Consider the following 12,960-nt stretch of genomic DNA (forward strand, 5'->3'; position numbering starts at 1 on the left):
TCTTTAATAATAAAATTCTTCGGAGGAATTCAATTATTTTCAAAAACTTGAAACAAATTCTTGTCAAGAATTCAAATTTTTTTATAAATAATTGAATTCTTCGCAAGATTTCAATTATATTAAAAAATTTGAAACAAATTCTTGTCAAGAATTCGATTGTTTTTCATAAATAATTGAATTCTTTACAAAATTTCAATTATTTACAAAAATTAGAGATTTTAATCGTAACATTTATTCCCCTTTTCTAAAGTACGTCACTCATTTGTCATTGCTTTTAAAAATTTAATTTTTATTTCTCATTTGGCAAAAATTTTCCTTTTTATACTCAAACTGTACCAGTAAAAAAAGTAATTTTTTTATTTTTATATTATTGCAATTAATTCTATTGATTGTAATATATGACCTTCGGCTAAAATCGTTCGGAGTAAATTAAACATAGAATCGAAGGTGGAATGCCAAGTTAAGTAATTCTAGTGTTAATTGACCTTGCATTAGAAATCGTCTTGAAATCATTCACAGATCTTGAAAAGTGTCAGGGTCAATTTAGAGAAGAGAATATAAGAAAAATTATAATAATAAAAAAGAGATGATTTTTCGTTTTCGAATTAGTAAATTTTACTAACAAATTAGTGAAAATTACTATTTATTAGTAAATTTTACTAATAAATTACCATTTAGTAGAAATTACCATTCATTACAGTAAAATTTACTAATAAATAGTAATTTCTACTAATTTGTTAGTAAAATTTTGTTATAGTAAAAAATGTTTATTTTATTATAGTAAAATTAAGTAATAAATAATAATTTCTACTAATTTGTTAGTAAAATTTACTAATTCAAAAGCAAAATTGCAAGACTATAAATTAGTAAATAAATATAAAAATAAGTAAGAGAATGAATAAAAGAATAAATAGAATAAAAATGAGAATAAATATAAGAATTAAGAAATAAATAAATATAGAAGTAAATTGAACAATAAGTAAAATAAAAATAAATTGAAAAATAAATAAACAATAAGTAAGGGAATATTATAAAAATAAATTTAATAATAAATAAACGAGTAAATTGAACAATAAAAATTGCATTTGTAAATACAATTTGTAAAAAATTGTACATTTGAAACTTAGTAGAGTAAATTTAAGAGATATTAAATAAATTTTAGAAATAATATTTAAATTATCGACAAAAACTGGACATGTAAAAGTGGGAAAAATCGAAAAAACCAAAAATATTTTTGTACCGGTTGTTTGAACGCCAAGTTTTTTGAGAGCCTGACTCTCTCGGCACCAAACTCGAAGCATACATTTGAGAAGTTCCTCCAGTGCATTCTTGAGTGAAACGTCTTGCCCGATTTCGGGCACATAACCGCCCACTGAATCACACACCATATTTACGAGAAAAAAAAATTTTCACCAGCACTTTACAAAAATATTTTCCTCTTTAGAAAAATTTTTTTTTGTAAATTTTTTTAAAAGAATTTTTTTCTTTTTTAGAGACAAAAATCTGTATTTAATTTTCGAAAATCACGAACATGGAGAAATTTAATTTAATTAAAATTTAATGAACAAAAAAAGAAGCTTTTTTTCTACTCGCAAAGGGAAAAGAAACGAATTCGAAAGTTTCCGGAGAGACAGAGAGGGCTTTCGGTGGACGTCTATTTGGAATGCGACTTGACGCCCTGACCCACTGACTGGCAGCCAAAAGCTTCTTCACGACCCATCGACCCCCTTTCCCCACACGGCAAATCCCCACACGACGTTAGCTCTTCCAATTCGTCACGAAGAAGATCTTTGCTCTGCAGCCGGCTGCGTCGCGACGCCGGTGTCTATTTTTAGTCAAACGCAGTATTACGCGAAATTTATTTAAAGAAAACGAGAAGAAGACCACATATTTTTCCTCCTTCTTCTTCTTTTTTTTCAATACACGCAACCCTAACGCTCTCAACGCACTTTTCATCACCCAGAGGTCAAGTCAAAATTCTTAATTAGTTTCTTCATTTTCCAGGTTGACAGTTTTCTTTTACACTTTTTGGTAAAATTTTTAATTTAAAATAGTTCCGCTAGCGCGCGGAACGTCGCGTCGCATTCAATTTATTTTTATTAGGCAAATTACAAACTTTTTATTTTCAAATATAAATTTTTGAATAATTTTATAATTAAAAATTTAAAAATCCATTTTATTAAGAACATAATTAATTATTATTGTTTATATTTTTAATACAATTCTTCGTAAGAATTCAATTATTTCCATTAATAATAAAATTCTTCGGAAGAATTCAGTTATTATTATAAATAATAAAATTTATTGCAAAAATTCAATTATTTTCAACAAAATTTTAAAAAGAATTCAATTTTTTCAAAAATAATTGAATTCTTCACAGAATTTCAAATTTGAAACAATTCAATTGTTTTTTAAAATAGTAAAATCTTTTTAAAAAATTCAATGTAATTTTGTAGGATTTATAATAGTGATAACACAAATACTTTGAAATATATGAATTTAATAATAATAATTGTTGAAAGTTACAAAATACAATTCTTTGATAAGCGTCTTACAAAAACAATGTTGCAGCGCGTCGTGTCAATTTCTATATTCTAACCTAAAAAGACTATGGTAATCAATAATGCATCCGCATTATTGATCGATGGCGCTACGAACGATTACCGCCAATTTCAAATAAGTATTTCAATACAAAGTACAGGATGATTATTTTCTACAACTCGGCCATCCTACATTGTCATACGCCACGAATGACTAATTTTTGGAAACCCACGGTTTCATGTATTCTGCGCAAGTGCTTGTGTTCATAGGGCCTTCACCATTGCCAACGCGTTTTACATCATAAGTGTTATTGAATTTCACTTTGGTGATTTTGTAAGGACCTAAGTACTTAAGTTTCAACTTGCTACCCGGAATCATTTGGGTGCGTTTAATGGCTACGAGGTCTCCTTCTGCGTATGTCGATGGTTCTCTTCTGCGTAAATTGTAGGATTTCCTATTCTCTTGCTGAACTTTTAAAATTTGTGATTTAGCTTGTTGTCGAAGATCGTTCCTTGACTCGTCAAGTTGATTTTGCCACTCTAACTCTAAAATTTCTGCCAATTCCAAATCATCTGCTCGTCGCATTTCCACTCCAGTAAGTAAGCGGAAAGGAGTCATTCCAATACTCCGTTGAAACGTCGAATTCAAGGTCTGTTGAAGTTTATTAACGTGTTGGTACCATTTACTTGGATTGTCTATACACATTTTCGATAAGGTTGGTATAATGACACGGTTAATGCGTTCAACTTGTCCATTAGCCCTCGGTAAACCAGTTGTTATTTGATGGTGTTTAATTTTCTCTTCGTTACAATATTCTTGAAATTCTTGCGATGTAAAGGCAGTGCCTCTATCCGAAATGATACGAACAGGATTTCCAAATATGAATTTTTGTCTGTTCAATCGATCTATGACTTCTTTTGTGGTAGTTGATTTTGTTGGGTAAAGCCAAACGAATTTCGAAAAAGCATCAACTACGACCAGTATATGCTTATACTGTTTACTAGTAGACTCGAGAGGTCCCAGGTGGTCAATGTGATAGGTGTGTAGTGGTAGGTCAGTTTTGTCGCTGTTATTCAAATAACCCTCTTTACGTCCTCCTTTTCGATTAATGACCAAACAGCTTACACAATTTCCTATAAATTTCGATACCTTATCTGATAGTGAGGAGATGAAATAATTTCTTCGAATAATTTCTTCCGTACGTTTGGCAGCAAAATGGCCACGCTGATGTGCTACACGGATTATTTCTTCTTCCATACAAGCAGGAATCACCAGTAAATCATCTCCATTTTCGAACTTATGAAGTAAACCATTTCGCATCACGTAGTTATCATTCAGTCCGTCATCAAGGGAGTCGACGATTTCTTTAATTTTCGGATCGTTCTGCTGTGCTTCTTTAAGTCGTGCGGTTATATCGTCGATTTCGATAGTAAAAACAGGGTAGCGACTTAAAGCGTCCACATGCCGCATTCTCTCGCCAGATCTGTGTTCTATGGTGCAAGAATATTCCTCAATAAGCTGCGCCCATCTCCAAATTTTGGGTGAAATTTCCTTTTTGTCCATTGTCTGCTTAAAGGCTGCACAATCTGTCACCACTTTGAAGTCGATGCCAAGCAGATAGACTCTGAATTTCTGTAAAGCACGAACAATTGCTAAGGCTTCTAACGTATAACTAGTCATTTTCTGTTCTGCGGGTGTCGTCTTATGGCTTAAGTAATGTGTTGGGTGAAACTTGTCGTCATCGGGTGAACGTTGTAACAAAATTGCCGCGGTTCCGTCTTTACACGCGTCAGTGTGTAATTCGGTTTCGTGTTCTCTATCAAAAAATTTCAATACAGGTTTTTCTGTGAGTATCTTTTTTAAATTTGTAAAGGCTTCTTGCTCTGAAGGACCAAATTGAAATTCCTTGTCTTTTTTCATCAAGTCGCTTAACGGTTTCGCTATTAAGGAGTACTTATTTATAAATTTTCGGAAATATCCCGTGAGACCAATGAAACTTTGTACATCTTTAACTGATTTCGGCTTCGGAAAATTGGTCACGGCCGATATTTTCCCAGGCGAAGGATAAATTTTTCCGTCTTCGATGACTTGCCCTAAATATTCGATTCTCTTTTTCAAAAGGTGACATTTCTTTTTGTTAATCTCGAGTCCATAGTCGCTAGCTACTATTAAAACAGTTTTCAAATTTTCTATCGCTTCCTGTTCGGTTTTCGCCAATATAATTATATCATCAAAGTATACGCATACAATTCCATTATTTATTAGAGGCCTAAAAATACAGTTAATGAAGCGCTGGAAAACTGCTGGTGAAACGCAAAGGCCAAAGGGAGCCTTCAAGAAAGCATACTGCCCTTTGTGTGTTACAAATGAAGTATACTTCTGACTTTCCTCGCTAACGCTTACATGAAAAAAAACCGTTTTTCAAATCCAACGTACTAAATATTTTCGAATCTTTTAAGGCATCAATTAAATCTTCTATTAACGGAATAGGATATTTATCTTTTATAATAACTTTATTAATTCGTCGGTAATCGACACAAACTCGATATGTGCCGTCTTTCTTTTTAGTTAGTACTATAGGGCTTGCGTAGCCACAATTAATTGGTTTGATAATTTTAGCCTTTTCCCACACTTCAACTTGATCATCTACTACGTCACGCTCAACAATAGGTAAACGTCTTGGACTAGAATAAATCGGCTTGTCGTCATTTAAATTTATAGTTAATACAATTTCGGTAGTCTTAGTTTTATTCGGTTTATAACTTATTAAAAGAATTTCCGCTTGTTTACAAATAGAATCATCATCGAGAGGACCAACGTCGATTTCAATTTTTTCTGTTAAAGTTATATTTCCCAAAAATACATTTTGTTCGCATTTTATAATTTTAACGCCATTTTTATCGACTCGAACTTCTGCTAACGGCAATATATTACGGCCAATAATACATTTCATAGGCATAGAATCTACTGACACTACATCAAAATCCAAATTATACGCTTCATTGTCGATAAAAGTCTCTGCTTGAAAAGATCCCTTAGTCTCTACTTTGCCGCCGCCGAAACCTACTGCTTTACATTTCGAGTCTCTTAAATTAATTAATTTAAATTTTTCGAAAACGTCTTCGCGTATTAAGCTTAAAGCACTGCCGGTATCAACGAGAGCTTTCAGGGTTTCACCTTCTACGACTACTTCTTTATAACACGAATTTTCTTTTTCAGAATAAACAAAATCTATCCTGTTTTCCGTATTCGATGGACTAGATGTTTTTGCACCTTTGCAATTTGACGCTATATGCCCGAACTTATTGCATTTAAAACATTTAGTACCCTTCTCTCGACTTTTACACTCTCTAGAAATGTGCCCCGATTTCCCACAGTTAAAACATCGCGTCGTTTTATTTTTCGCACTGTCAGTCTTTTTATCGTCCATTGGTACGTCTTTTTTCTTACTTAACTGTGTGTTTGATTTCATATTAGATTTTCTAATTTTTTCGTACGTCTTTAATTTAATCTTAAACTCGTCTAAATTTTGGGCATCATATAAAATGGCTTTATTATTGGGATCATCTCCCAATCCTTCGATTACATGTTCGATTAGAGCCTCGCACTCTATTTTACCTCGTGAAGCTAATTCGCGCATAACCAAAAAATATTCTTGAACTGATTCGGAATCTTTAATTTTTCTTTTAGCAAGCATAGAATGTAATTTAGTGCTAGATAATTTTGTCGAGAATTCTTTTAGTAAAGCCGTCTTTAACTTTTTCCATGTGACCAATCCTGATTCACCCTGAATAAAAAGTTTCGCTAACCCCTTAATTGACCTTTTGGCAAAAACAACTTTTTGTAAATCAGACCACTCGAATAATAATGCCGCGTCTTCGAATTCAGCTACCCAACGTTCCACTGATAAACTATCACCACCGTCAAACTCACGAATCGAATCTTCGACGTCTTTAAACCCCAGGGAAAAATTGACAGGTTGCGCTCGTCGAGTATTACTTACATGAGGGTTTCTTTGTGTTTCTGCATTATTTACGTCTATTTCCCGATCTACTTCATTTTCAGAACTATGGTTCCCTTCGTCTGTTTCGGAATTATTATCGCGTCCGGTATTTTCGTCATTTTGCCCGCCACCGCCTGCAAATTGCCCGTTCTCGTCATCGTCATCTCCATCGCGATCTGTATCGTCTTCGGAATTGTGCCCTGCCAACGAATTAATATCCATTAGTGCACGAATAATATTTTGCCTAAGCTGCTCTTTGCTTGAAGAATAATCTAACCCCAAAATGTTGCAAATAGATGTCAAATCTCCTACAGAAAACGTACTAGCATAATCTACTTTATCATGGAATTCAGGTGAATCGTCGGAAAATGTGAACCCAGAAAACTCACGCAATTTACTTCTATTTTTGCGGTCTCCTTCTTCTTGAAAAACTAACCTATAAAGTGCACTTATTGCGCTACGAGAAGCCACTTTTAATTGTTTTTCGATATTCTTAATTTGAACTAATTTTTCCATTTTTAATTTTACAATAAGATTGATCTCAATAAAATAAATACAAAGTCATAAATAGAATTATACTTATCAAATACGTGATGACACTGCGATCTGTTGTTTCGGGGTTTACACAATGACCTTACTTGAACGTTGATTTCCTTTAATTTTCCGATGTTGAGATAAACATACCATACGTTGTCGTCCTCGGTTGGAATTGGAATTTACTTCGTTTCTGGCAAATATCTGCTTCTGGTTGTGGAGAATCTCGTCTTGGAATATGATTGTTGATAATCTCGTCGCTTTCGTCTTAGAATTTTGTCGCCTTCGTCTTCGAAAAATCTTCCGTCTTTGAAACTTTATCGTCTTGGTTTCAGAGAACAGCTACCTGCTACTTCCTTCGTCTTTAGATCTCGAGAATGATCGTCTTTTCAATCTCGGCGTCGTTGATCACGTAACTGCTTAGCTTATTCTCCAAATACGTTAAAATCTGATAGCGTCGTTTTGAGCTGCTTGTTCCGTCTTCGCGTCGTTTTCTTTTTCAAAGGATAATTATCACTATCCCACTTCTGACACCAATTTTGTAGGATTTATAATAGTGATAACACAAATACTTTGAAATATATGAATTTAATAATAATAATTGTTGAAAGTTACAAAATACAATTCTTTGATAAGCGTCTTACAAAAACAATGTTGCAGCGCGTCGTGTCAATTTCTATATTCTAACCTAAAAAGACTATGGTAATCAATAATGCATCCGCATTATTGATCGATGGCGCTACGAACGATTACCGCCAATTTCAAATAAGTATTTCAATACAAAGTACAGGATGATTATTTTCTACATTATCAATAAAATTTCACGAAAGAATTCAATTTTTTTCTTAATTCGTTATAAAATTTTCCAAAAGAATTCAATTATTTTCCAAAATTTTAATAAATTTCTTCCTAAATATTTAATTATTTTCAATACAATCTTAACTAAATTCCTAAAAAGAATTTAAATTTTGATCGAAACAATTATATTATTTTTAAAAAAATGTAATAAAAATCTTTGCAGGATTTCATTTATTTACATAAATAATAAAATTCTTCGGAGGATTTCAATTATTTTCAAAAACTTTAATAAAATTCTTAACAAGAATTCAATTATTATCATAAGAAATAAAATTCTGTTGAAGATTTCAATTATTTTCATTCATAATAAAATTTTTCGTAGAATTTCAATTATTTTCAAAAATTTGAAACAAATTCTTGTCAAGAATTCAATTTTTCCATTAATAATATTTTCAAAAATTTTAATAAAATTCTTCTCAAGAATTGAATTTTTTCATAAATAATAAAATTCTTCGGAAGATTTTAATTATTTTCATTAATAATAAAATTCTTTGGAGGATTTTAATTATTTTCAAAAATTTGAAATTAATTCTTGTCAAGCAATCATTTTGAAGTAAAATTCATCGCAAAAATTATTTTAAAAAGTATAAAAAATTCTTTATTTAATTCAATTATTTTCAAAATTTTCAACTGAAATTATTCAAAAAACTAAGTTGTTTAAAAACATACAAAGAAATTCTTTAAAAGAATTTAATTATTTACAAAAACTCTGATAAAAACCTTTAATAGTGTCTATTCTTTGAAATAATTTAATTATTTTCTAAATTTTAATAAAATTCTTTGAATGAATTAAATTATTTTATAAAATTGTAATAAAATTATGAAAAGAATTTAATTACTTTCTATTTTCTAAAAATTTTGTAAAAATTCAATAATTAAATGTTCAATTTAAATTATTAAGAAACACGATTATTTTAAAAACTTGAAAGAAATTGTTCATAAAATTAAATTACTTTCACAATTTTCAATTAAAATTTTTAAAGAAACTCTATTATTTAGTACACAAAAATTCAAAGAAATTCTTCAAAATAATTTAATTATGATTTTTAAAAATTTTAATAGAATTTTTCTCGAGAAATCGATTATTTTTATAAATAATAAAATTCTGCGAAGGAATTCAATTCTTCTCAAATTTTTTTGACAAAATTCTTTGCAAGAATTCAATGATTTTTAATACATTAATTTTAAAATTGAAAATATTTGAAAAGAAAAATTCTTGTCAAGAATTCAATTTAGTTCACAAATTATTGAATTCTTCGCAGGATTTCAATTATATTCAAAAAATTGAAAGAAATTCTTCTCAAGAATTCAATTTTCCAATTATTTTCATTAATAATATAAAACTTTATTTTGATTCGTTTTTTGTGTCAATTTGATATCCGTTAAAAAACTGTGGATTTTATTAATCTTCGAATTTGGGGAAGCAATCAAAAAAATGAAATCTCAAAAATAAACTATTTTTAATACCAGAAAAAAAAATCCTAACAAAAAAATACACCCAACAAATTTGACTATTCGAAATTTTGCCCCACAGTTGAAAATAACAAAGTAAAAAAAGCAAATTCTTCTGGTTTCTCTCGCAGGAAAGATAATTTTATAAATACTAAGTCAGTGTTCACGAATTTTGCGATTCGTCATGCAGTTTGTAAATTTTTTTCCCTCTCCCTGCGTTTGTTTAATTTTGGTGAGCAAATTATCGAGAAGGTTTATTTCTCAGCGCTAATTTTATCACCGAGTTTGAAACGTTACAAAAACTTACGAGCTAAATTCCATTTGAAGACACGAGGGAATATGTGGAAGAAAAATAAATTCTCCTCTGGTGGGCGTCTTTTAGAAATAGTGAGAAAAAAATTCCCATCATTCATCGGAAGTTGTAACTTCACAACGGAGATTGAAAGAAATATTTTTTACTCGAGTACTAATTATCGAAATGGTAATTAACGTTACCGTGAAAAAGACGGTGAAATATTATTAATTAATAGTAATTAAAATTAGTGATTAATTATTAGTTTATTTACTCACCGAAATTTTTGCGTTGGATTCTCTTGTACATTTCAATGCTCGTCTTTCTGTGGACCATTCGTCGAGTGGCGGCTTCGTACTTTTTTTTGAAGCACTTTTCACTTCCAGTTGATTCTTGAGAGTTCCTTCGCTCTTTCGCATAATATTCTGGAAAATCGTCGTCGTCCCTACTGTCGGGTCTCTTCCACGCAAAACTCTCCTGAAGATCACCGATATAAATCCACTCTCCACTTGTATAGGGCTCGATGTAAGTGCCCTCGTCCTCTCGACCTAGAAAAAAATAGAAGAAAACATAAAAATAGAATAGAAAAATAGGAGAAATAACAAGAATCGGAATAAGAAGAAGAATAAAAAGGAGAGTATAAAATAAAGAAAAAACAAAAATTCAATTATTCCTCTATGAGGAAGCAAAAGAGAAAAAACTGAGGAAATAAAAAGAATGAGAATTAGAAGAATAAAAAGGAGAATAAAATAAAGAAAAAACAAAAATACAATTATTTCTCTATAAGGAAGCAAAAAAGAAAAAAATGAGGAAATAAAAAGAATGAGAATAAAAAGGAGAATAAAATAAAATGAGAAAAAAATACAATCACTTTAAGGAAGCAAAAAAGAAAAAACAGAAGAAATAAAAAAATGATAATAAAGAAGAATGAAAAGGAGAATAACAGGCTTTGCACTCATCTACTAAAATCTACTATTTACTACTTTTTGTTACGTTATGCTACTATTTGGGAACTTTTTTGAGATTTTAGCCACTAAAAGCTACTATTTCTGTTTTTTTTAGATTTTCCACTACATTAAATTCACTAATACCAGAAATAAAAAAACTATTATTAAAAATTATAATCAAATTCCTTTAAAACGATTCAATTATTTTCAAAAAATATTCGAAATTCAATTATTTTCAATATCTAGTATTTTCATAAAATTTTGAAAAAGAATTCAATTATTTAAAAAAGTGATTAAATTCATCCAAAATTCAATTATTTTCATGAATAATCAAATTTTCACCGGAATTCAATTAATTTAGAATAGCATTTGCAAAAAAATTTCGAAAAAATCAATTATTTAACAAAATTGTTATATTTTTCACAATAATTCAATTACTTTCACTAAAAATAACATTTTCCATGAAAATTCAATTATTTAAAAAAATTTTTGATAAAATTCTAAGCAAGAATTCAATTATTTTTATAATTAATAAAACTCATGGAAGAATTTTAATTATTTTTAATACTATTTTAAATTAATTAATCGAAAAATTCAATTATTTTCAAAAATAAAATTGTCCACAAGAATTCAATAATTTAAAATAAAATTTTCATAATATTTCTTATATTTCGAAAAAATTAATTATTTAAAACAATATTTACACAATTTTTATGAAGAATTCAATTATTTTTAAAAATTAAAAAATTTTTCACAGAAATTCAATTCTTTTGAAACATTTTAATAAAATTTTTCGCAATAATTCTATTATTTTTATAAATAATAAACTTTTTCTCAAGAATTCAATTATTTTTGAAAACTTTAATAAAATTCTTTACAAGAATTCAATTATCATCATAAAAAATCAAATTTATTGCAGAATTTCAATTATTTTTAATTCTTCGAATAAATTCAATTATTAAAGATAAATAACAAATTATTCTCAAAAATTCAATTATTTTTAGACATTTTAATAAAATTCTTTGTAAAATTCAATTATTTTCATAAATAAAAATATTCATCACAAGAATTCAATTTTCCAGGAATTGCTAAACAATGTAATTATTCTTAAAAATTTAATTTCAATTCCTCGAAAAAATCAATTATTAAGGAGAAAAATATTTTTTTAATTCTTTGGAAGAATTCAATTATTTACAAAAATATTAGGATTTTTTACAGGAATTTAATTATTTTCAAATATTATAATAAATTTGTTCAAAAGAAATCTAATAGTTTAAATACAATTTTATTTAAATTTTTTTGTAATAATTCAATTGTTCTTTTAGACTTTAATAAATTTCTTCCCAAGAATTCAATTATGTCGATAAATAACAATAAATAACAAAATTATCTTCGAAAATTCAATTATTTTGAGGCATTTTAATAAAATTCTTTGCAAAATTCAATTATTTTCATAAATAACAATAATCATCACAAGAATTCCATTATTTAAAAAAAAATTTAATAAAATACCACACAGACATTAAATTATTGTCAAAAATTTTAATAAAATTCATTGCAAAATTCAATTATTTTTTATAAATAACAATATTTATCACATGAATTGAATTATTTTTAAAAGTAATAAATTTTTTCTTGGAAATTAAATTATTTAAAAAAATTCCAATGAAATTGTTCATAAATTTTAATAGAGTTCATTGTAAAATTTAATTATTTCTAAAAACTTTTCGCAATTCAATAATTTTCAATATCTACTATTTTCATAAAATTTCTTAAACAAAATTCCATTATTTAAAAATTTTTTTGTAAAACCTTCGTAAGAATTCAATTCTTTTCTTGAATAATAAAAATTTCCTAATAATTCAATTATTTAAATTAGAATTTGAATAAAATTACTCGAAAGAAATCAATTATTTAAACATTTTCATATATTTCTTCGCAAGAATTAAATTATTTTTATAAATATTTAAATTCTTTCATGAATAATAAAATTCGTTGCAGGAATTCAATTTATTCGGAAGATAAGAAAAAAGTAAATACTTTTGATACAAATAAGGAAAAAGTCAGGAAAACAAAATCTAGAATGGAATTTTTGTCAGTTTTGTAAAGTGTTTTTTTGGTCGTCAAGTTTAATTTTTCGATAGCTAATTTTTTACTACTTTTTTTAGTTCAATAGCTACTTTTTTAAAAAATAATTATCGAGTGCGAAGTTTGGAATAAAATAAAGAGAGAAAAAATACAATCTCTATGAGGAAGCAAAAAATAAAAAACGAGAAATAAAAAAAATGAGAATAAGAAGAATAAAAAGAAGTATAAAATAAAAAGAAGTTTAA

General features: G+C 28.2%; 1 protein-coding gene across 3 annotated transcripts in view; it reads right to left on the reverse strand.

The window, feature by feature from the left end:
• The window catches only part of LOC122504277 (gamma-2-syntrophin), a 43,032-nt gene that overhangs the window by 13,651 nt on the left and 16,421 nt on the right, over positions 1–12,960 (reverse strand). For 2 of the 3 annotated variants that reach the window (XM_043615313.1, XM_043615312.1), the window contains exon 13: positions 9,959–10,228. In XM_043615313.1, coding sequence (XP_043471248.1) covers positions 9,959–10,228 — 270 coding nt within the window. Of the gene's footprint in view, positions 1–1,240; positions 2,108–9,958; positions 10,229–12,960 lie in introns of those variants that run through there. The other variant, XM_043615314.1, reaches the window with a different exon arrangement.

The sequence above is a fragment of the Leptopilina heterotoma genome, unplaced genomic scaffold (assembly GCF_015476425.1).
Source record: "Leptopilina heterotoma isolate Lh14 unplaced genomic scaffold, ASM1547642v1 Lhet_287, whole genome shotgun sequence".
Lineage (NCBI taxonomy): Eukaryota > Metazoa > Arthropoda > Insecta > Hymenoptera > Figitidae > Leptopilina > Leptopilina heterotoma.